The 25,496-nt window shown below is 51.3% G+C and overlaps 1 protein-coding gene across 9 annotated transcripts in view; it reads left to right on the forward strand.

The window, feature by feature from the left end:
- Positions 1-25,496, forward strand: part of LOC122381852 (merlin-like) — a 58,099-nt gene that overhangs the window by 16,896 nt on the left and 15,707 nt on the right. For all 9 annotated transcript variants that reach the window (XM_043366565.1, XM_043366562.1, XM_043366566.1 and 6 more), the window contains exons 6-13: positions 23-147; positions 1,419-1,521; positions 2,222-2,431; positions 3,434-3,540; positions 10,878-11,007; positions 11,596-11,727; positions 18,986-19,096; positions 20,081-20,194. In XM_043366565.1, the coding sequence (XP_043222500.1) occupies positions 23-147; positions 1,419-1,521; positions 2,222-2,431; positions 3,434-3,540; positions 10,878-11,007; positions 11,596-11,727; positions 18,986-19,096; positions 20,081-20,194 (1,032 nt within the window). The remainder of the gene's footprint in view (positions 1-22; positions 148-1,418; positions 1,522-2,221; positions 2,432-3,433; positions 3,541-10,877; positions 11,008-11,595; positions 11,728-18,985; positions 19,097-20,080; positions 20,195-25,496) is intronic.

A 25,496-nucleotide genomic window follows, 5' to 3' on the forward strand; every position in this document is an offset into this window, starting at 1 on the left:
CCTCTCTCCCGCTGTTTCACAGTACGGTGACGCCGGAGAGTCCTGTCTGCCGTCGGGCATCCTGGCCAACGAGGAGCTGCTGCCCAAGAGGGTCATCAAGCAGTACAACATGACCACACCCATGTGGGAGGAGCGCATCAACATCTGGTGAGGGATAGCGCGGCCCGGGGACCCATTGCACCCGATCCGAGTCGTAAACTCGGCGCCCTCCCGGTCGGGAAACCCCTCGTGTGTCTTTCGGTGACGTGCGAACGTTACACACCATAGCCCCAGTAGATTGGATAGCATCAGTCTTTGTATATAAATGGGTTCTGAAGGTTGTAAGTAGCTCACATTTATAGTTGCTCGCTCAATTTGCCGTGACATTTGTTCGCTGCTGCGCGGCGCATATAATCGTGGTAACGCTTGTTGCGTCAGTTGCTACTGTAGAAGCACTACAGGGACCTGTAGGCTGACATCTGTCGATTATGGTAAGCTAGAAATCCAGAAAAAATGGGAAGATTGAAAGTGCCTTTTCTCGCCTTTCAAAAATACTGATCTCAGTCTGCAAAATTGTCCGGCAACTTAGGTTTGTTTTCAATAAAAAACACAATGCTTTCCGTTTCATCAAACATCAGCCATCATTCACCATATTTTCAGCAATCTTTCAACCGTTGTTCACATCCCGAAGTTTCGTCTTTTTACGGAGCAATATGTGGAGTATCTTTATTGCAATAGTTTCTGTTATTTTTAATTAGTGTAACGCGCCAGTTGATTCGCTAATGTCATATTCAGAAGGCATATTTTATCTGGCGTTCAATGCTCAATGCTTATCATCCATAGTCTGACGTAGCAAGCTGACCACTTCAAACAATTAGAGCTAAAATCTGTTAAGAATCCATCTAGAAAGCCGTTTGTTAAACTCTGAACCGCTGTGCCGCCACTGACTGCCGACGGGGGCTCAGTTATCGGCTGTACGTCAGTCCCTGCCGGCCACCTGGTCTTTGTATCGGCCTGCTCCGCTGCTGCCCATCTAGTTATATCGCAAAGTGGCCACTCCGGCCTGGGAAATATTCATAGGCCTGAGAGCTGATCGGCGGCTGCGCATTTTCGTGTTTATGAACGGTGTTTTGGGTCTGGTATTTGTACAAAACTGCGAGGGGCACGTCAATGAGAAAGACATGATCCAGGGATGAATTCACAGAAAATGGAGGATGGAAATGGGTTCAAAATATAGCATTTGCTGTTCATGTCATCTGAAGACAGATGTTTCTCAGAAATTTTACACTTAATCGTCGAACATAACGGTTTGTACCTACCATTTTGTCCCACATGAGACCTAGTAGGTGGTTTACTAATATGTCTATTCGTATTTCGTAACCTGCGCGATACCAATAATGTTTATCTGGCGAAGTAACTTTTATTGTTCTTTGCGACAGGTACCAAGACCACAAGGGTATGTCTCGTGATGAAGCTGAAATGGAGTACCTGAAGATCGCCCAGGACCTGGAGATGAACGGTGTCAGCTACTTCTCCATCTCGGTAAGGATCTGAGCACCGCGGGTGGACTAGGGGATCTGTAGCACTGAGGGGAGGTTAAGGCAAGACATATTGTTTAGGGACCGCAGGAGAGTGGAGGAGTCATCACTGACTACATATTGTGGGTAGGGGGCGGGTCGAACCCCTCCTTTCTTCTCTCTCGCCCAGGCAAACGACATGCGAGAAAATGGAGAAAGGGGCAATAACTTATATACAGGGTGTTACGTTTTTGGCTATGTATCAGCAATGTCTGCTCAGTTTATCCGAACTCGATGGGATGTACGGAGCAAGTATGCGTTCGTGATCTGACAGTGTATCTGATCTCGGTACCTGATTGTTTTCGTGATTTAAGCCTTGTAAGTGGGTCGCATACTACCTGAAATACTTATGATTCGGTTATTGCTTGTCGTTTTGCATCGATATCTGGTCGTATATAACTATGTGTCGTATCTGTTTAGGTTTAACCATGCTTGTAAACCTTTTGTTACGTCTTTGGTCCGGCGCCTTACAGTGTGGGTGACTTTGTTGTATTTACCGAGCTTTATTTTAGTTCGGTCCCTGACGACGTCTACCACTCGGCACCTGGTTACCGGCGGCACGTGTGACTTCATTCGCGACCATTTGAAAGCCTCGGTACTTGTCTGTAGTTGACCTGTGTGGAGATCCGCCTCCGTCTGATTGTCGCCACCCGGTGTCATTTCAGAACAGCAAAGGCTCCGAGCTCTTTCTCGGCGTGTGTAATATGGGCCTGCACATATACGACAAAGGCAACAAGCTGACGCCCGAGATCTCATTCCCCTGGTCGGAGATAAAAAACATCAGCTACGATGACAAGAAGTTCACCATCAAAATTGTCGGCAAGCCGTCATCAAACTTTGTATTCTTCTCCCAGAATCTGAAGATGAACAAACTGGTAAGCTAGCTGGATGGGAAGTCATAGATGGGAAACTCATTTCGCTGTTTTATGCTGAAAATATTAAAATATTATGACGTAATGTCACGATACTGGTGGATAAATATGCGTCATTCCACTGTGGGCTGAGATTAATCGTCGTCACGCCTGGTTTATCAATTGCATATTGTAGGTCTATCGATCGCCGCCAACCGCAGCGGTCGTTCGCCGAAGGAAAGCGATAATGAACCGCCGCCCCAAGCCGGCCCGCTGAGCACATCGGGAACAGTGTTATGTGTCGCGGCTTTGGCGCCAGCCGAAATACGAATGGCGTCTGATATGGCCCAGCCCCTTGTGGCGCCGTTTGTCGTCAGTAATCCTGACAGCTAAGCCTGATGAAATCCATTTCGGTGTCATTCGTTCTCCTAATCTGAATAGGGAATCCTTATGAAATCCATTGCTCTCAGTTCGGGAAATGTGCCCAGTTTGGTGTCGGCGCTTTCAACGGCTTGGATGTGCTCTTACGTTAATATCAAATTTTAAGGGCGCTTACTTGCACACGATCTATTTTCGGCCGGCGTATGTAATACGTTAGCTGAAGATATCCTGGTTTTAATCGCCGCTGTCACGTATTAAGTGCGATTTTTCATGTTGATGGCAAAAACGAGGCCTTGTTCGACGTATAAGTTGATACGATTGCCTGAATTATGATTAATGCTCGATACAAAGTACAGATAAGTTTAGCAATCTACACAGATCTGATCGATTGATGCTCAATGATTCGTCCATCAAGGATATCACATGTGCAATATGAAAATATTCAGTCAAGCCTCGGCGTGCCTTAGGCCTGTCTTCCAGTAAGGTGCTTGTTTTATTCAGTACCAATCCTTCTATCCATCGCAATCGCAGGAGCTTCTCTCCTTCCCCATTACTCGTAGATGGCCTGCAGCTCTCGGAGATGCCGCACCCTATCTCCCGCGTGCTCATCGCTGACCTGACCCCGTTCGTGCACCTGTGCCGCAGATTCTGGACCTCTGCATAGGGAACCACGATCTATTCATGCGCCGCCGTAAGCCGGACTCTATGGAGGTGCAGCAGATGAAGGCCCAGTCACAGGAGGAGAAGAAGCGGTGAGTCCTCACCTCTCTCCCCTTTCCCGGAGCGGAAACTCTCCTTTGGAGTCCTGTGCCAACCGCCAGGGCTCCCCGAAATCCCCAGAGTTTCTGAGGCTTCCCACGTGCCTTGACGCGGTCAAACCCCTGGCATTTTGTGGCTGTAGTGTTCTTGTTATGAGTTGCAGAGTACCTTGTGAGATTTTCGTTTTTGCGGCGGTGTGCGCTTTTTACCGTCTGCCAGATGGTATTTATTTGACGCCAACTGTACTGACTTTGGTCTGCATCGATTCAGACAGGCTTTTGGCCGCTCCTTGAGAGGTCTAGGACGCATTAGTGGTTGCCCACGATGTTGGCCTGCCGTTCCCATGGGCCGAGCTTACAGGCATCGGAGTGCCGTGGCTGAACAGCAGACAATGCTGTCTTAATGTTTTTTTTTTTGTTTTTCTTTTTGCTGAGGTCTTAGCTACGGCATGCCATTTTTCTTCTCTTCACGAATGGCATGTCCGAAGGCATGGTATGACTCCGCTATTGGTATCAGTGCTTTCATTATTTCTTTATGGATATTTCATTATTTCAATAAGGAGCTTCCATTATTTCGATTCGCTGGTCAGTCATGACGCCTCCGCTTTGCTAAGGGTAGCCGATCCCATTCTCTCTGATTTTCGAATCATCCACGTGATAGAAGATATCCGCTGCAACCTACTTTATTACCATGTGAGTCTTTACCCGATCTAATCCGTTGTCGGGCATCTATAATATCCAATGTATCCAAAGGTGCCTCTGGAACCGCAGGCGCTACTGAGAACTTGCGTATTTTATTCTACGGCCTTGTAGGCTGATTGCTGCTTAGGTCTGTTTGGAAAACGTTCTTTGCCGCGGCCGGGACTAGCTATTTCGCCATCCTTATCTCAGTATCACAGGCGCGTGCGACTCTTCCCGTTTCGGTGAGCTAGGATTTGGCTGCAAAAACGGTATGTTTTTTTTATTGATTACACGAAGTACATCTCATATAGTCCCGCACTAATGCGACACACATGTGATATCGTCCTGGAAGTCTAAGCCATGCTTCGGTCGTACGAATAATGTGAAACGCTGGCACTTGGCAGCTTGCGAGCGCACTGCACAGTGCACACTGATTATTTTGTATACCCACAGCTCATATGATGAGGAAGATTGAAACTTTTGAAAAGATAATTAAATACTGCTTAGACCCTGTCTTCATCTCTCTTTACCGAACATGATCATACTCTTGACTTGTTCGTGTTAAATTTAATTTTGTGTCAAAAAGAGTAAAAATTGTTTGATGTTTTTTTGTGATTTGTTTTTTATTTTATTTTATTTTATTTTATTTTATTTTATTTTATTTTATTTTATTTTATTTTATTTTATTTTATTTCATTTTATTTCATGTTATTTATTTATTTATTTATTTATTTATTTATTTATTTATTATTTTATTTTAGTTTAGTTTTTTTTTTGGTTTATTTTGTTTTATTTTATTTTATTTTATTTTATTTTATTTTATTTTATTTTATTTTATTTTATGATTTCCTGACTGATGGCTTCTTCTTCAATCTCTCTGAGCAAGGTTCAAGCTCGAACTGTTCTTCGAAGGCTTTCAGCCCCAATCCTTCTTAGCAATGTCAAGCTCTAATCGGTTTTCTTGAAAGGTTACGCGTCCTTGCAGATACCGGTTGAACATTATATCATATAACTAGATATACGGTGAAGCCAAATCTCACTCATTTTGTATTCAGCGTATCGCATTCGCCTCCCATAACTTTAATGCTGTAATGACGCAATTAGGGTGTTTGTTTGTCTCGCTAAATGCGGTGATAAATAAGGTAGGGGAGAGTGGGGTGGGTTGTATCAGTTTTTACTCCGAGACCCATAACCTCGTAACTATCCGTGATAAACTCATTATTTCCATACCATCCCCTTCCTTGATTCTTCTGCTTTTTTTGTGCAAAGTAACTTTTTCGCTACCTCTACCAGTTTTTCTTCTACGGTCTCCCGAATAGAACAATGTTTTTGATACAACTTGCCCCATGGCTTGGGTGAGTTGTATCACATGGTGGGGTAATTTGTATCACTATTTCACGTTTCAGGGAGTGTGCTTGCTACTGGTTTTGAACATAATAACAACATTAAATGGGGTTAATACAATGTATAGGTATGCTCAAAGGCTTCACTTTATTAGACCAAACTTAGGTCAATGCAATCCGAACGAAACATCAACAGACTAGACGCAAAAGGGGCCCGTTAAGAGCAAAGAAGCCAACACATTGTGCCGAAATGGAACGAGCATTGACTATTAGCTACCTACAAACGCGAGCCAGGGCTTAGCTTTCGCGATCAAAAGCAACATACCCATACATACATACATACATACATGTTACAACATAACCCACCCGGCTCTGATACAACATGTACCTAGCCGCCATCTTGGAAAAAAATATCCTCGTGCTAAAAAACAGCGGACAGCTGGAGAAATCCGTTTTCACTCACGCAGCCTTAGAACCTACCCTCACCACCGCTACGGAGATCTTTCAAATTCGTGCACATCTAAATGCCCAGAACACACATTTTCTTGCAACTTATTTTTTTAGAATGACATTAAAAAAACATAAAATCGGCTCTCACCTCGAGACGCGTCCACTCAGCCACAAGACAGAACAGGGAAAGATGGCGCCCAGAAAACCTCGTCGGCTGGTCGTGTCGCGAGCGCCATCCATTGGATAAGTTTGGCACAATTCGCCCTGATACAACTTGGACATGATACAACTCTCCCCGCTCTCCCCTACCTATTTTGCTGAGCTGACATGTTGAATGCTGACAAATTGAATGACATGATGAATGCAGTGATAGAATACAATTTGTTCAGGGCATATGAATCACTTCCTCACCGTAAATCAACTGGTAACTTACGTGCTACAAGCTTTTGTTTATGCTCGTCACGCTGCTGTTTTGTGGACTGTTATTGCACAGTTTTAGAAAAATACATTGCATAAAGTTGAAAGCATAACAGCATAAAACGTGTACTGATCAGGCTGTTGTACAGATTAAAACGATGTTATTTGATTCAACCAAACAAACATCTGTGTTGATCGTCTTTGATATGCTAATGCTAAGGTGCTTCACTGTGGTGAGGGTAGAGGTGAGACATAAATTGTCACACCCGATCATCTCGGAAACTAAGAAAGATGGAAGAACGCAAAGGATAGGAGGGCGCGAAAAAGTAACCTCGTTGAACGACGGGATGCAATTATTTTCAACAATAATTATTACACGGGGTGCAAAATGTATGCGAAATAAGCTATGTGATGGGAACACTCGTATGCCGAACGGTGATCTGTATAACCACCAGCGGTACGCGGTACGCGAGGCTCTGTCGTGGAGCGCTGCACGCCCCGTCTGCCGAGCCATGTGTCTGTGTAAAGGCGAGCACCGGCGCGTGCTAAAGCCGGGCGCTACTTTACGCTGTGAAGCCACGTCGGCCAGGCGTCATTGCGATGGGATTCCGAGACTGGCGGGCGTCGGACGGCCAGGGTTGCTTCTAAAGCAGTCAGCTTGCGCTGCCAGACTTCTATTATTGCGATTATGATATTAATTCCAGTTTATCATCGTGAAGCATTGAAGCACGGGTGCCTCTGAAAAAAAAAACAAGGTTGGAAATATCTGAATTGGCAAGCGATAATTGCTGATTGTTCGAAAAATACCTGGGATGCCATCAAGTGGGATGGGTTCTGGTCTTAGACGATCCTGTCAATAGGCAGACCGTGAACCGACGCCAGGATCCGCCTGACGAGGCTGCGTAGGCTGTTAAGATTGGGCACGACGTAAGCACTACAATTTTTTCAAAGAAGTTGCTGTCATTGCCCATTGGGCATGTCTCAATGTCCATTGGGCTGTTTTTCATATAATCTCTAAGCAGTGTTTTTATGTGTAGATAACTTCAGGATGCTTGCTCGACTTTTTGTCACTGATTTGTTCAGTTAATAGCTGTTTTGGTACCAACTTGGAAACTATTTGAATCACTGCATTCAAAGTCGCCGAGTGCACCGTCAGACGGTCAACAGCGAGCGGTGCTGATGATTTTAGTCCCGCCGCCCGCCCGTACCGGGTAATGGAGCGCTGCTCGTTTGTTACGAAATGTAAACACCATTCAGTACCCATCGCTGATTGTGCTTGTGTAACGTGCTTCTGCATACACCGGGGAGTTGCCGAGTGGCCGCCCGCGATCACCGGCCCGCCGCGCGGGGCGGCGCAGGGCCGGGTACTGCCCGTGACGGGGGCTCTCAGCTGCCGCAGCGGCGTGACACAGGCGCTAACGTGACCGTCCGACCGCGCGCGCTGGCGCGGCGGGATGAGCCCGCTTCCGGCCACCGGCTGCTGCCGTGTCCGGTGATAGACGATCTTCCGCACACCGACATTTGGACGATGTTTCCATCCAATAGCGGCATTTAACCGTTTTGTGGGAGATTTGATTTCATTCGAAGCACGTTTCTGCAGTGTGACTAACGAGAACCAAGTTCCGTTTGACACTGCCGGCTGCTCAGTTATTAGTTGGCGAATTTATCGGCAGCTTAGGGCAGCCGGCAGGGTTTGTGGTCGACCATATAGCGTCGGATGAGCAGACCGCGAGTGCGGACCACTTCGGGGAACGGCTGGACTCGTAGAACCTCCTGTCGCCCGTCTCGTAGCATTAGCGTCCGCTGCACCAGGCTGCACACAATTCCTACAAGTGTAGATGGACTGACATGCTCTGGTAATTGTATCTCTTTGTTGATCCGACAACCGCTTAAACGTCCAGACGGATGCATACGAATATGAGACAAATGCATCGCTTTTTACGTAGCCTGTCTGGTGCTTACTTCTTCGTTGTATTTTTACTTACTTCATGCTTGGTGCAGCTCTATTAAGGTGGGCACTGGACAGTGCCGGGTCGCTCTCGCGAAACCCGCCTGCCTCCGTTGTCGCTGGTCGGTTTCCTCTCTGCTCGCGACCCAGTTTGCTCAGACGGAGGCATTTAATACGAGTCTGTCCTGACTCCCATGCATATATGCAGTATCTGAAAGCCGCTAGCCCGCCAGCCAATAACACCACAGCTCTGCAGAGTCACATGTGGTCTGAATAAATTTCAGGAACCAATTATTTTGGTTCTTATTAGGTTTCTGAATTGTTATTTCTCTTATTTGTTTCTACTGTTTACTTTTGTCTCCATTTGTTTGTGAAATTACTTCCGCCCCTCGCTCGTCCAATGATATCCCAATGCTGTCGGAAAATTTCCTAACCTTTTCCCTGGGGCAGGAGTCGATGTTTGCCCCGGCAGGGGCGCGGGAACTACTTCCCGACTGGGGGGGCACACCATTATAGAGGTCAACCTAGGGTACCCCCAAATCTAGTTTTCTCACCGGTTTTAGGCCACTTATTTTTCACCCCTCGGCTTTTTCAACAAAAAAAGAAAACATTTGCAAAAAAAGTGTGGTATTCCGTCTCAAAGCTGTGGGGGCACCGCCCCCACGGCCCCAGAGTTGGGGGGGCAAGCTGCCCCCACTGCCCCCCCGGCTCCCGCGCCTTCGTGTGCCGTTTACTACCTTCTTCAGGTCTCCGGCAGTTTTTCGCCTGCCGTGTCAGGTCGCCGGCTGTCTGCGACTGGTATACAAGGTGCCGCCGCGGCGCTGGCGGCTACCCTCCTCCCTTCCGCTGCCGGGTCGGCCGTCTGAGATGGTATACTACTGGGCACTGGTCGGGCCGATACCCGCGCTGCCGGGGTCACCACTAACGAGTCGGCGGTCACCTGTCACCGCCAGCCGCCGGTCAGCTGTGAGCGAACAGCACGGGAAGGTCACTGTGCCAGTGTCGCCGACGGCACCTCAGGGTCACAGCGCTGGTCAGACACTGTATCGCAGGGTCACAGCGCCAGGCAAACAATACCTCAGGGCACAACGCTGGTCAGACGCTGGTCAGCTGGCCGTGTCTCCGACGGCACCTCAGGATCCCAGCGCCGGGCAGACGCGGACCGCACCTCAGTCACAGCGCCGGGCAGACGGACCATGTCTCTCCAGCGCACCTCAGGGAGGGTAAGATGTGTAAGTGACGGGCTCCGGCAGCTCTGAGCCGGCCTCAGGGCTGAGACAGCCGCAGGTGCCGCTCGCGTACCGGCCGCTCCCTCCAGTGCAGCGGTGGCTGCGACACTCTGCGGACCGGCGTGTTCACATCGACCACATCCTACCGCATACACCCGTCCAGACGACACGCTACTCAGCATGCCGTCTGGACATCCGTCGGGAGCTGCCCAGCCGCCGCCAGTCTGCCCTATGACAAATGGAGCCCACAACGCGCATGTGACCGCTGGCGCCGCAGCAGTTGGACCGGCTGACAAATTGTACCGCGGTGGGGACGTGAGCTGGCCGCGACCCGAGACCGCGCGGCAGACGCCACCTTCCTGGTATAGTGCTCGCGCCGCACGGTATAGTGTGGTTACTACTTACTAGGCGTGTGCTGTGTATGTAGATAGGTTTGACTGACTGATGTGGAACGGAGCACATGCCATGGTAACTCGGATATAGGTAATGGGATCTCGTGCCACTTGTCGGATCTTGTGACATCGTATCTATTTGTGAACGCTCTGTCATGTGGCATGATACGCTGACCTTTTGATAAATAGACCATTGCGATATTGCAGGCCATCATCCTCTCGTGCGGACATTTATAACATCCTACTGGCATTGTAACTTGATTCTGCACGCTGAAATAGTCGACTTGGTCTGCATCAATGCGACCTTCCGGTCTAGATATACAATATACATGAATGTGGTCTTCCGGTCTATATATGTAAATGAATGTGTTCTTCCGGTCTAGATCTACACGAATGCGGTCTTTCTGTCTAAATAACATAACTGTGGTCTTCCGGTCTAGATATACATGAATGTGATCTTTCGGTGAAGTTCTACATAAATGTGACCTGCCGTCTCCATCTCCTTGAATACCTAGGACTTTCCGGTTGGTCCGATCGGCTCCTCCTATCGCTATCTGCCACCGGATCACCATCCTATATGTGATCGACGTGTGTCGATTCCAATTATGTGTGTGGATTACGCTGTTCTGATCTGCCATTCGCCACCCGCGTCGCCATCAGCCGCGTTGGGTTTTTTTTAAAGAGGCCTTCACAACTATTCGGCAGGTGCTGTAAGCGGGGCTCATTTGTTGAGTGACAGCGTACGTTGAGGGAAGTGGGAGACTGTGAGTGAATGATGTTATTTACTACCTCAGAACAAGCTCCGACTCGAGACATGAATGTCCTCTCCTAGCGTGTATGCGCGTTCATATTCTTGTGTGTCACTTTCCAGGAGACACGTGGAGCGTGAAAAGCTGGAGCGGGAGAAGCAGCTGCGGCAAGAGTCTGAGCGGCAAAAGTCGGAGCTCGAACAGCGCCTGCTCCAGTATCAGGACGAGATCCGACTGGCACAGGAGGCCCTGGTGAGTTCGTGTCCATGGACACATGAACATAGTAAATGCGCATCACAACCTGATCCTAATGCTGAGAGAATAGAGGAAAATATGTTCCTAATTCGTATTTACTTGCTCACACATGTGTTGTATTCTCGGTAAATTTACCATCTGTGGGTGATCGCTGCTGTGCGATGACCACTTACCAGCGGGTGTGGGCTCTGGTAGGTCGAGTCGATCTACGTGCGAGCAGTGTATGGCTTATTTAGTTACACATGGGCCGCCTGTTTATGTGTCAGGCTCTGTGTACACTCGCCTGGATGACGGATAACGCCCACCGTCGTGTATGTACTGTATTGACAAAGGCAGACAACTCCACATGGTATAACGTGGCTATTCTGTGTCTTAAGTCATAGAAAGTTAAAAAACATACGTCAGGGTAAAATGGGAATACAAATACCGCCAGAAATCACGCACGCACACACACACAGACACCAGGCACTCAATGCACACGTCATACGCAATCAGATCACTGACAATCGCAGCCTCTCGGAACCCCATCAGAAAGTGACTGAGTATCTGTTCGAGTCACCACTAACACCTTTGTCGCGCCTCCAGCAACGCTCCGAGGAGACGGCCGAGCTGCTCTCAGAGAAGTCGCACATCGCCGAGGAGGAGCGGACGCTGCTCCAACAAAAATCCTCCAAATCGGAGGAGGAGGTGCGACGCATCAAGATGCAACAGGTCAAGGTGAGTGGCACGACCTGCTACCCTCGTTTCAGTTTTAATAAATATTTTTCCATTCAGGTTATGTACAAATAACAGTTAAGTGACTAACGGAGCACAAACTGCGAATAACCACATTAGATAACCTATAATTGTACACAGCATTGTGGGACGATTCGACCTTTAGGCACCCCTTCTTTGTCATTGAGAAATTACGACTTCTAGCTATGCTCAACGTTGGGACGACTCGTGCATGAAAACTTCCGGCCACGAGTGAGTCCCTCCCTGCATACTATACTTTTGGCATCGGTTAGCCGTGAAACTACTTGCCACGTTTTCAGGGCTCCTACGGCTTGTGAAGCCAAAAATACGCTATGTACACAAACCTTAGAATCCTCAATGAGGGTGGTGAACAGTTTTTACAGTAAGGCAAGCTAAAACTTTCACACAGTAAGGCATGCATTCAAGCGTGCGGAGGCCTTCTGGTAAGAAAGTCATCTCAACTTTGAGCATCGCCTGGAGAGGCGGCAACTTTTCAATGAAATAAAAGTGTGTTCAAAACAAATATCACGAGAAGCCTATTTCGGTGGCCGGCGGGTGGCGTGGAGGCCCAGCGGACTCTGGGTTAATAGGCCACTTACTTTTGAGTTTTGAACAAAGTAAAAAAGAATAACTTGTGTTTATTTCAGTGACCATCATTGCACCACGTATATTGTAAAGCCAAAAGTCAAAATGTGTCGAGAGCGTTCCATCCACCTCCCGAGTCCTAGGAGCTGTCGTTATCGTCATGCTGCTGGGAAATGCCTGCAGTCAATAAAGACGCTCAGTCATTCCATCTGCGGGCTCTCATTGTATTTCATTAGTATTGTTATTTGCTTTTTCCTTGAAATTCCAATCAGTGGCTTGCACGAAGATCCTGATTGCTACATAGCGTTAACGAATGAGCAGATTGCTGGGACTGGCATAGATAGAGGGGAGAAATAATCAATATTCTCACCCGCATACACTTGGCACATATACTGACTTACAGTGAGTTTCAGTGAGAGTGAGTCAGTCAAAAGCAAGCTTTCTGTCTTGTTAGAAGCGGCATTCATCAGGTTAACTCTGTTCATGAGAGATCGTCCTATTGTCGCTTCTCTGAACCGCTCTCAACCAAGTCTTATTTGGCCTTGTGTGGTCTTGGGCACTTGCGTTCGATAATTATAAATTCATAGCGGAACCTGCATTGAAAATGGACACATTGTTTTTTTTCTGGGTTTTACGAATTGTAAGCATATCATATTTCCATTTTCCAGAATGCATTGATACGAGTACAACTTGATGCATCTGTGGTACAGATATACTGTCGTTGCAAAATGCACATATGAGACGCTTTTTATGCCAGCAGCACTCACAAGTCACAACCCATGGCTACATCTGGCATGGCAATAGCAGGCAAACGAATACCCAAGTGTTACCTATATATTTAACTTTGTCGCCGGGACGGTGAACATTGAATAATTGAACATCCAGTAGGGCCAATCAGTTGCGGCTGAAATAGTTATGAAGCTTTAACTAATCCCTTGACAAAGCAGGTGAGATCAGGCTTCACTAAGCTTCGAACGTGTTCCGCGTATGTCGCTGTTTTGTGGCGTGTTTTGTTCTTGCTGTAAAACTGAAAAGTAGGCTGTGCCGCAGCACACCGCCGTTTCGCGGGACAGTCTACAGATCAGGGCTCGCTGCTTCGTCGGCAATAAGCACCGCTGGATCCCACAATTACTTTACGAATGGGCAGCTCCGACCGCATGTTTTTCCTCAGAATGGTTATATAAACAAAAATAAATTGGATAAATAGATGAATAAAGAATAGAAAAACACGCTGGTAGCTGGTGCGCCGTCGGAGGGTCGCATTGAGAGAATGCAGCATGCACATCAGGGCATATTTTAACATACTGACTGCGTCCCATTTTGGGACGCAGCCCCCTGCCTTTGGGACGTAGCCCTCGCGAAATTTGGACCACTGCGTCCCACACTGAAATGCCACGGTTTCAGCCGAAAAGTGCTAGCAAAAATAAGTAACATGTCTCGGTCTTTTACTGTGTAAAAGATGTTGGCTTTCCGATTGCTTTGTGCCCTGATTTACTATGTACCTAAGCACATACATGCCCTCTCCAGTCCTCGTGCCCTGCCCTACCCTTGGTCATACACCTTATGTTCTTCCCTACTATACCCCTAGGATATGTGCCCTGCCCAGTGCCCTGTCCTAAGGTCTTGTACCTTGCCCTGCCCTTTCTTCAGGCCCTGTACCCTGCTCTGCATTCAGGCCCTGTGCCCCGCTCTACCCTGCCCTCAAACACGATACTTTATATATTCTGCCTGGAAATTTGATGCGCTGCCTTCCCGTCTTTTGGCCCCGTGCCCTGCCCTACCCTAGTTTGGGGCCCCTGCCCTTCTCTGCCCTCCAGCCTTGTGACACGTCCTGCCATCAGACCCCGTGCCGCTGCCTTGTCTTCAGGTAATGTGCCCTGCCCTGCCATCAGGCCTTGTGCCTTCCCATGTCCTCATGCCCCGGCCCCGCGCCCGTCCTCGAGCCTAATGCCTTGCCCTGCCTCAGGCCCTGTCCTGTCATGTTCTGCTTCCTGGCCTCACGTGCAATGTGCAATAATTGTGCATTGCCCTGCCCTTAGACCCTGTGCCCTATTCTGCCATTAAGCCTTATGCGTTGTATCGCCCTCAGGCCCGTGCCCTGCCTCGCCCTAAGTTGCTGTGCTCTGCCCTGTTGTCAGGCTTTGTGCCGTCCCATGCCATCAGACCCTGTGTCCTACTCTGCCCTCAAGCCCTGTATTCTGCATTGCCCTAAGGTCTCGTGTCCCATGCCCGCTCTCAGGCGCTGTGCCCTGCCCTGTCATCAGGCCCTGTGGTGTCTCCCGCCCTCAGGTCCCGTGCCGTTTCCCGTCCTCATGCCCTGTGCCCTTACCTGTCCTCAGAACCCGTGCTTTGTTCTGACTTCATGCCCTGAGCCTTGCCCTGCCCTCAGGCCCCATACCCTGGCCCTGTTTCACCGGTGATAGCAGCACGCTGCTATTACACGTGTCAAATTGGGTTTCCAAGGAGACATCAACAGGCCCATTGCTCAAACACTACCACAAGTATGACGTCAGCTCGCGGAATTTGATAGCAGCGTCCGTGAAACACCGCCCACGTCTTGTCATACCTTCGGGGCCCGAAGGTATGACAAGACGTGGGCGGTGTTTCGGGCCTTGTGCCATACCTGTGTCTTATGTCTTGCTCTACCTTTAGGTACTATTTCTTGCCCTGCTCTAAGATCCTGCGTGTTGCCCTGCCATCAGGTGTGTTGATCATCAGGTGTTCTAAGACCCTGTGTCTTGCACTACTCTCCGGCCTTGTGTAATGATAGCCTCAGACCCGCGCCTTGCTTTGCCCTCGGACCCTGCATCCTACCCAGCCCTCAAGTATCCGTCTTATCTTAGCTTCATGCCCTGTGCCTGCCCTGTCCTTAGGGCTCAGACTCTGTGTCCTCCCCTTCCCTAAAGTCCTGCTTAGAGATGTCAAGTTGGAGCCCGCAGGCCCGGAGCCTGGCCCAAAATCCGGCCCTACAGGGCTTTTGCATGCACAGTGGATTGTATCATTGTTTTGAGGTACCTCATCGAAACGCATCGACTGATATGCGACATGATCTATCTTGGTCACGAAATGGCCTTAATGTGAGGTCAAGTTCTGACCTTGACATTTCGAGGTAAAAATGAGAGAAGAACGATCGTGCAAACGAAAATTCTCTACCTTTTTTTAGTTCAAAAGCTTTTCATGAAACCTATATTGACAAAAATTGTAATTTTACCCGTTTCTGGCTATGGAGCCTTAACCGTTGATCTGAACTCAATTCTGACGAAATATTGACGAAAGAGCTGTTCAAAATATATCGATTGCTTTTCTCCTATCGATTGCGCCCTCCTAGCTATCATAGTTTTTGAGATACCGGCACGTTTTCCGAAAAAAATATCGCATCATTGCGAAGTTTGACATTTGATGGCATACGGTCAGATCAGGGCCGTCATGGCCGTCTGGCCATAGGAGGATATCCCGCGCCCTGGTGTGGGTCTGAGCCACCTTCGCCCTGGTGGGGGGGGGCCAAAATGACCCCCCCCCGTCTAACTCGAAAACGAAGAGTGCTAGGAAGACGCGGAAAAAAGCAAACGAAAGCCCATAACAAGTACGTTCGAAAGTATTTCGGTCATTTTTTCGCTAAGGTCAATATTGAGGTCGCTAGAGGTCATCATAGGTCAAATTTCAGTGTTTTCGGTGTTGCCGGACATATTCCGCTGTAGCTCGGAAACTAGAAGAGCTAGAGAGCCGCGGAAAAAAGCAATCGATAGCTCTTTTCAAGCTCTTTCGCCAAGGTTCGTCAGATTTGACCTCAGCTCAACGGTTTGGCCTACAGAGGTCATGCAAGGTCAACTTGGCAAATTTCGTTGAAAATGTTTTTAACTATAGCATGCATTCACGAGAAAATAGAGAAACGATTCATGCACCATCGTGCTTGGCTCGTCGAGACGCGTCGAATGATATATAGTTTGACCTCGAAAGGTCATTTTGAAAATTTGACCTCAGGTCAAGGTCATGACCTTACCGAAATAGGTCATGCTGCATATCATTCGATCCGCATTGACGAGACAAACACGATAAACGTCGAACGGAGTCTCTATCTCTATTCAATAACAAGTAAGTGCAGAAAAACCGCTGGTGACCTCTGGTGACCAGGGAGATGACCTAGCGTGACCTCAGCGAGGTCACAAGCAAATGGTTTCACATGGGCTGTGATTTGCTGACCCAAGACACTTCAATAACGAAATATAGGAACAATCACGCCCGATTTAGCTGAAAAACAACTACTTTTCGATTCTCCCATTGACTTATAATGGGGAGCAGCGATGACCTGACCTGACCTTAGGTCACATTTATAAAAAATCCGAGATAGCCATTTTGTAGAGCTGGGTGACATCTTCAAGTACTGTAAATTTTACATCGATCGGATAAAAGCTGTGCCTTTGAGAGAGCTTTGAACTTTTTTAGAGGTGGTGTCAGTTTTGGTGACCTTGTGACCTGACCTGACCTGACCCGAACCCCCAAAAAAAGGACATGATGTAAAAATGTTGAATAAACAGCTATACAAAGTTTCAGGGCGCTAACTCAAGTGGTTTCTGAGTTATCGCTGAAAAACCACAGGGGGGGCCAAAATGGCCCCCCCCCACCAGGGCGAAGGATATAGAGGGAACCACGGGGCCATGCTCCTCCCCCCCCAAAGCGCCCGGAAATGGCACAAAATCGACACATTTCTGGGCATAATAATTAAACAAAGGAACTTCCATTGGGAAAAGTTTGGGTTATATAACATGATAGGCAGTAAGGAAGCGAAATCCGAAGCATCCAAAGCATCCGTTCATCCAAAGCATTAATTTATGATGGATTTTTTATGTAGCTTTAAAATCCGATGATTTCTTGTCACAACTTAGGTGGGTACTGTTTGACCTTACGTCATCTAATTATTTCAAACACATAGTATCTTCAATGCAAATTGGCAATGTTTCACACGTCAACCTCTATTTTGAATCGATTGATAAGGGTGAAAAACGCATGAAGAGACGTATGTATCACATTTTAATCATGTGCATATTCATTTTTATTCTCTAAGCATAGGTACAATTTGGTGCGTCAAGGGAGGTCAAACACGCCCAACGCCGTTCAGGAAAACGAGTGACTAACAACAATGTAAATGTCATTAAATCGCCGGTCCGCCCTTTGAATGCGGATAAAGAACGCACTACGACTGGGCGAATTTCGAGACTGGCCAAAAGCAATAACAGCCCGCTCCCAATATCCCGCTTGCAGTGCCCCTCCACCAGCACAGTACATACACAGTCACAATGTATCTGTACATTATCTCACTTGCATTATATACTATTTCGCTTGCAATGTGCCCTTTCCGATCAAAGCGTGTGCCCTATGCCACCTTTGGGACGCAGTGAAAAATCCTTAAAATATGCCCTGATGCACATTGTACAGCTCGCGCTCGTCTGGCGTCGCCGCTGGCCTGTATCCGGCGGCCGTCTCTGGCCGGTCGTCAGGCCCCCTGATGAATGGGCGTGTGGAGACGACCGGAGACGGCTTTACAGGCTGGCCATAAACCGAGCACGGCGCGACGGCACTGAGACGGCAGCTCGCTGGCGGCTTCTGCCCGGGCCGGGTCACTTGACCCGGCTGACCTGTATGAGCTGAGCTGAGCTGGAATGGCTAGCTGTGACCTTTGTGGCCTGTGACATCTGACCTGGCCGACCTACAGGGTGATTTTTTTTACTTGTTAAAAAGTAATGAGGTTTGGTGGCATTAAAATGCAAATATATATTGTAAAATTATATACCAGCATGACGAGCATTCTGGGACATTTTGATTTCATGCAGACACGATGTGAAGGAACGTCCATCGTGTATTTTACTTGTGCTTGAAGTTGCCCCCTCTCTCACCGACACGAATCAGCCCGCCTGAGCACGTGTTAAACAGCACCATGGACTCCCATACTCATTAGGCGGACTGCAAAGGCTCCTATCACCCATTTTCAGCTCTGCCAGATATTTCCAACGTTTTCTTGTTATATCTGCCATACCTGGGTCCAAAAACTAGAAGTCTAGAAAGGGCAGGTCGAGGATTTTGCTACTGGCGGCCCTGGTGGTGTCTGATTCGCTGTTTTTGTTTCTCCCTGAAGACTGATTCTTCAGAGGCTGCACATACGCCAGATGGACCGTTTGAAGGCTATTTATGAATACAAGCTCGTTCGTGCATTATTTAACGTCTTTCTGAGGTATCTCCTTGATGATCGTATGCTTCGAACTGCCTCAATGCTTCAAAATCATCGTTTTGTGTCGTTCCTTACTGAACGGCGGTGGACCATGCGTGCCCGATTGGTGGGACATTTTCAGGCTCCATTGGATCCGAGGCCTTCGGTTAAAAGGGACAAATCATGACACCTTACAAAATGTCCCAGATTTATCTATCACGTGCATTGCTTTTTTGCACAAGATTTTTCGATTTAGGGACCACCATTGACGTTTACTTTTTAACAGTTAAAAAAAATCACCCTGTATATGATTTGTCCTGGGTGGTATGGCTGGTTGTGTGACCTTTGTGACCGTTGCCATTAAACATGACTGACCTGTGTGACCCGTGTGACTCCTGGCATGGCTGATCGTATGACCATGTGACCCGTCTGACCTGACCTCTGACCCTGCAGACTGAGGAGGAGAAGTACCTGCTGGAGCGGAAGGTGCGCGAAGCAGAGATGATCGCCGCTCGCGTGGTGGAGGAGTCCGAGCGCAGGTCCTACGAAGCAGATCGGCTGAAGGTGAGTAGTTATTACAACCGCCGCGCAGCGATTCGCCGAGCGGCCCGCCGCGCTGTCTGCACCCGGCTGGCAGCTTCCGGCACGGCGCTCAGCACCCGGCTCGTCCGTCTGTGTGAGACGCGCCCGGTCTGGGACCGATTCGAGATAACTCTCGTCTGCGCGTCACCGCTGGAATTAATTACCGCGCTGGGGCGCCGGCCGGCGGCGCCGAGCCGCTCCGGCAGACTTAGAGCCTCGTTCTGTGCCCGCCGCGCTCCGTGCTGAGACGTATCCTCGCATTGGCGAGGCGTTGAACTTTGAACGCCGGTGTCGGCGAGTGCACGTCGGTCCCGGGGGTGGTGCCCCGTTCGGTCATCAATACCATTACGGCGACGGGCTGACAGTGGGCGGACGGCGCGGCCCAGCCTTCCCAGCGCCGAGGCCAGCCAATCCAGAGCTGCCAGTCGGTGGAAAAATCAGTGTAGTCACCCCCTGTAGTCTGTACATATTGACGATGGCTAAATAGGTACCTTAGCCCAGTATTCCCGTGCTGTCGGGTGGCAGATGCCTTAAGCCGGTCGGTAGATACCCCAGCCCAGTCGGTAGATACCCCAGTCCAGCCATTTCTGCGCTGCTGGTCGGCGGAGATATCAGCCCAGCCACTCCTAGACTGCCGCGGTATGCCGGTCCGCAGAGAGTGAGACCAAAACACCCGTTAGCGTACCGTAACTCCGGTCGGCCGCCGACTGTTGGACAAATACAGAAGATCGGTCCTAGAGGTCGGACCGCTGATTTGATGGGAAATGCATGTTACACTAATGGATGCTAAGTACACAACAAATACTTGGTTCACTGCGGTGATTCAATAAGCATTATGGGAAGTTCTATGAAGCCATTCATTTGACGACTTGTATATGATACAGCCGACAATAAACATAATATGTCAGCAGTCAATACATGCTTTTTCGCTTTATTCTGATCGGTCCATGTGTCTCTGATTCCCAGGAGGACCTGTACAAGGCCCGCGTCGCCGAACGCCAGGCCAAGGAGAAGCTGATGGAGTTCCTGGCAAAGCAGTCCAGTCAGAGCGTCACCGGCCAGTCCTACAACGGCATCTCGGTGAGAGACGAGCCGGGGACGGGTCCTCGCGCTGCCGGCGACCCGCTCCCAGGGGCACTATAGGTCCCTGGGACTATATAGGGGTCCTATATAGTCCGCTATGTAGGGGCACTCCCAGGGGCACCATAGTCCCTCTCCCAGGGCAGTCCATAGGTCCCGCTCCCAGGGGCGCTATATATCCCGCTCCCAGGGGCACCATAGGTCCCGCTCTCAGGGCACCGCAGGTCCTCAGGAGAAGGCGCGTGGGCAGTCACGCTCGTAAGCAGCGATTATCGCCGTAATCCTAGGAAATGGGTCCACAGAAGGCGACGTGCGACGGCAGCTCAATTTGGACGGTGATGTGGTTTAGGCTGGTCGGGAGCTGGTCGGTTACTGGGTGTATCACGCATGGTAAATCTGCGGCTGGTTGTGAGCTAATTCACCAAGCAGTTAGAGGGACTTCACTGCGGGTATGGAAAATTGCCGGCTAGGCTCTTTAGAACAACGGAGTACGGAATAGGATGTTTGATAAACACTCACCTTTATAAAAAAGGTCTTTATAAATGTTATTGCATCAAAATCGTTTAATTAACATGCTTGATGAAAATAGCACGGGTTGAGCTATGGTTGAGCGTTATTCGCCGATGTTCTCGACACATTGACTCGTTTATTTTCTGAGTAATTTGAGTCCACAACAGTTATCTGCATCAGTTATTTTCCTCAGATGCCGGGTCTTTTATATATTTTTGTGTAGGTATATTTGGACCAACCATAATCAGTGAGTTACCCATATGAGGGATACACGTGACTCGCCGTCACACCACCCGGGAATACAGCTGATTGCTTCGCTACTTCGAGATGAGGAGCAGCTTTGTAATTTACGAGGCCTGGAGAGGTAAAAATTAAATAATTGCCGGCTGTCACCAAGTCCAGCCGCCTTTGATGTCTTATAACACTCAGCGACGGGTCCATTTGACGCAGAAATTGCCCATCGGTGTTAAGTGGACTGCTGTATTCCCTGGATGGGCGCTGTGCCCGCGGAGGCACGCGCGTCCGGTTCCCTGGGAACGGGTTATCCCCGCTGGCTGGAGGCCGCTGCCACAGTGGCGTTCTTTATACAATGACTGATGGATGATATTTCGCTTTGAAGCGCGACTCTCTGCTTGTCCGTGTTCAAAGTATACCGATGCAATCTGTATCTTTATTTCTCCGTCCGCTTGCGCTCGCAAAGACATCGTTGGTGGTCACGGGTCAATGTATTGGACTGGTGCCCCTCCACCCATGTCTTTGGGCGAGGGTAACCGCCGTACACACGAGACCAATACAAAGCCAAGGGAAACACTCACATGGAGAAATGGGACATGTAACGCGGCGGTGGCGGGGTGGCGGCGGTAAAACACTTGCGTGCGCTCGTCGACGCGAGCAGACGCACACTGACGCGCGCCGCACCCGGCTGCGTAGATGGCGCTCGCTCGCAGCCAGAGAAAGGTCGTTGGCCCGACCGCCGCTGTTGCGGCTAGTCGAGCCAAACGTGCATTTCTCCGTCCGCTTGCGCTCGCAAAGACATCGTTGGTGGTCACGGGTCAATGTATTGGACTGGTGCCCCTCCACCCATGTCTTTGGGCGAGGGTAACCGCCCATCTCCCCCACCCGAGACCGGAAGCGGCGGAGAATACGGTTCTAACAGAAAGGGATAATAGGTAGCGTGCCACATATATACGAACGATAAACATTACGGCCTGTGGAACGCCGGTTAGCGACCATCTGCTGCTCCGCCAGGGGCGGCGGCCGGTAGCGACCCTAAAACAGGCAGCCGGCGACCGCTACGCCGAGGGGCGTGGGGGGCCGACGAGCTGGACCACAAAACAGGCAGCGGGGCTGCTGCTCCGCATGTAGGCGGCGGTCCAGTTCGCGGCCCCGAAACGGCCGCCGGCCACCGCTACGCACGACGCGGGGGATCGCTGCCGGCCCGATAACAGGCAGCGGGCACAAAAAAAAACTAAAACGAAACAAAAAGGGAAAACACACAAGCACCGACAGACACGCCACGTCGGAGATGCACGCACCGAGGCAGAGGACCAAGATGGTGAGACACCTTGGGCGTGACTCCCGCTCCGCCGGAGGCGGCGGACCATCCTGCTGGACCATCAAACAGGCAGCGAAGGCTGCCGCTCCGCCACGAGGGCAGTGGTCGCACAGGGTGGAACGTAAACGGGCAGTCCGAGCGCTGAAACTGGGCTATGCGAGCGACGTACGCGATCGGCGGCCGGAATAACGGCGTCTGGGTTATCAGGGGGCGTGGCACGGGCTCGCCGAGCGCGACCTCCGGTAGTTTAGGTCGCCTGGAGGACGGAGACCGGCTGACGCACGTAGCGGCGGACGGCACGGGAGGACCAGCGTCCCGCCTGACACAGCTGCAGTTCAGACATGCCGACCGAGGCGCCATGGGACGCGCCTCCGATACGGAGACAGTGGCCGGAAAGGCGAGCTACATCGAGGCCGATCGCGCGACCCGCTAAGCGGAGAACCCGAGTGAGGGCCGGGGCTGTTACCGGGCGCTGACGGTCACCGATGAACAGGGGGTCCTGCGGCCGCCCGACGCCGCGCAGAGATAAGTATGCACGGAGCGCGGCGACGGGACACACGCTGATGTCAGGCCGGGCGGTGAGGGAGATGACCTGGGGAGCGGCGGCCGTCTTGGAGGACGGGATCGTGACAGAGAGTTCAGAGGCATTGATGCAAACGCCGCCGAGACGCAGAGTGTGCGCCACCGACCTGCCGGCCACGACTTCGCCTGGCCGCAGCAGGGCAAAGAAGGCTAGCGGGAAAATAGCCCGGTAAGCAGCGCGCTCGAGGGGAGATAGGTTGAGACCGGCGAGAGCGCCACAGAGCAGCCCGATCTCATTAAGGGAAAGGGGGATGCGCTGGTCGGCTCCGGGCCGGAGGCGCCGAGAGCCAGCCAGTAGCTGACGAATTCGAAAGTCGGCGGTAGGGTCGGGCAGACCGGCCCGCTTGTGGCCGTAGGCGATTGCGGAGGCGGCGGCGGCGAGGGTGGCAGAGTGACAGCCCTGGGCATGGCGGGAGGCAAGAAAATCTGCAGTGGCGGCCACTGACACGGGAAAGACGACGGCCGTCGGTGGAATTTGCAGGAAGGTCCGCAGCTGGCGCCAAACGGCGTGGTACGCTCTCACGGTGGCAGGGGCGAGGGCGGCCTCGGCGAGTGCGGCGACGTCTGCAGCGTGCCGCAGACCGGCCAGTCCCATGTTGTCGGCGCACCGTCGGCTTGGGGACGCAGCGCCCGGAAGACCTGCACAAGACCACGGGACAGGGCATCAGCGGCTGCGTTTTCGGCACCAGGGGTGTGGACCGCGCGAATGAGGATGTCGTTAGTGACCGTGGTTACAAATAGAAAGCGAACCCACTGCATCATCAGCGGCGAGCGGGACGACTGAGCCGTGATGCAGGCCACGACAGCCGAGTTATCGCAGCGGACAATAACGCAGCGATGAGCGAAGCGGTCACGCCACACATAAATAGCCACCGCCACTGCCACCAGTTCCAGAACGCAAATGGGTGCCGCCCGGAGGGACGCCGGCCACGGACCCAGCAGCCAAGTGGCACCGCACACCGCACCCAGACCGAATGAGGTGGAGGCATCGGTTTCGATTAGGAGCCCCGGCTCGCGCAGCCAGCGACGTTGATCCAGCAAGGAGCGGCCGTGAAATTGAGCGAGGAACAGCAGCCAGGCACGCATGTCCAGCCGGGAGGCACGAGTAATGGTGACGCGATGATGTGGCCGTGACACGCCGCGACACAGGTCAAACAGGCGCCGCAGGAAAGGCCGGCCGAGCGGCATGGCGATGCACGCAAAGCTCAGGAGCCCAGTGCACTCACGCACGAGACGGAGAGGCGCTTTTCGGCGCGCCAGCAGCCCCGTCAGGCATGAGCGGGCACGCTCGATTTTGCCTGGCGGGAGGCGCAGCTGCCCACTCGCGACGTCAATGATAACGCCCAGGAACGTCAGGGACCGGCAGGGATCGACGGTTTTGTCAGGACGGAGCGGGATGTTGAGCGACTGGCACATGGCTTGAAACCCCGCCAGGGATCGGCGACACTCATCCACCGAGCCGCCTACGAACAGAAAATCGTCCAGAACAGAGACGATAGGGCCCGATCCGAATTTGGTCTGTGCAATCCAAACGAGGGCATCACTGACTGATTGAAAAATACGAGAGCTGCTGGCACAGCCCATGGGTAGACACAGATCAACATATGCCTGCCCACGCCAGCGGAAACCCAGCATCGCCGTATCGGCAGTCCGAACCGGGACCATCCGAAACGCACTGGCAATGTCTGTTTTGGCGAGAAATGGGGTCGGAAACGAGTCAACAAGATGGAGAGCTTCTTCGACAGAGCCATACTGAACGTGGGTGGCTTCCGGGGGAATAGAATCATTCAGAGACGAGCCAGAGGGAAATGAGAGATGATGAATGACCCGGAATGAATTCGGCTGACGCTTGGGGATGAGACCGATGGGAGAGAATTTAACTACCCACGGCGGAGGAGAAGAGAAAGGCCCTGCGATTCTGCCCTCCCGACGCTCGGCCGCGATGTATGCGTCTATTACTTCGGGTGCGAGCGCACAGGAAGGGAGATTGAGTTCTGCATCACCGGGGGAAACATCGACGCCTCCCAGCTCAAATCCTAACAGAAACCCGGCGACGAGCACCTCGGCCTTGGCGGGGTCGTAGCCGCACAGCAGCCGTTGGAGGCGGTCAGGCGGGATCGACCGGGGCACGGCGGGGGCCTCACTGGCGGTCGCGGCGGCGGGGACCCGGGAGGGCCGTGGCGGGCCGGCGGGGGCATGAGGGCAGGGCATGAGAGCCGCGGCATGCTCGACAGGCATGGGTGTAGCGGCAGGACAGACGGCTGCAGCCGGCCGCGCTGTTGAAGGCGAGGCAGACCGGAAAGGGCGCCGAAACGGCCCCCGACCGGCCAGCGGTGGCGCCATGGGGGCCCCGGGAGGGCCCAGCCGGCCCGGCCCGAGCGGCAGACATTCCACGCGCGACAGCATTCAGCCATAAAGGCGAATTGGCTGCCGTCGCGCCCCACGGATGGGACTCTGGCTGCAGGCTGCGGGCACGGCGGAAGGCCTCATCGAACTCCCGCCAGGCCAAGCCCATCCCTGGGGACTGCAGGGACGCCACTTGCTGCATGTGCCCTATAAGCCCCGAGGCGTCAGCCGGATGGACGGCCAGGTATACGGCGGCGTAGCGCAGAAACGCGGTGCACCACGCGCCGAAGTGTGGGACGGGGCGGCGCG

This window comes from Amphibalanus amphitrite, unplaced genomic scaffold, assembly GCF_019059575.1.
Source record: "Amphibalanus amphitrite isolate SeventyFive unplaced genomic scaffold, NRLGWU_Aamphi_draft 000129F_arrow, whole genome shotgun sequence".
NCBI classification, from domain to species: Eukaryota; Metazoa; Arthropoda; class Thecostraca; order Balanomorpha; family Balanidae; genus Amphibalanus; species Amphibalanus amphitrite.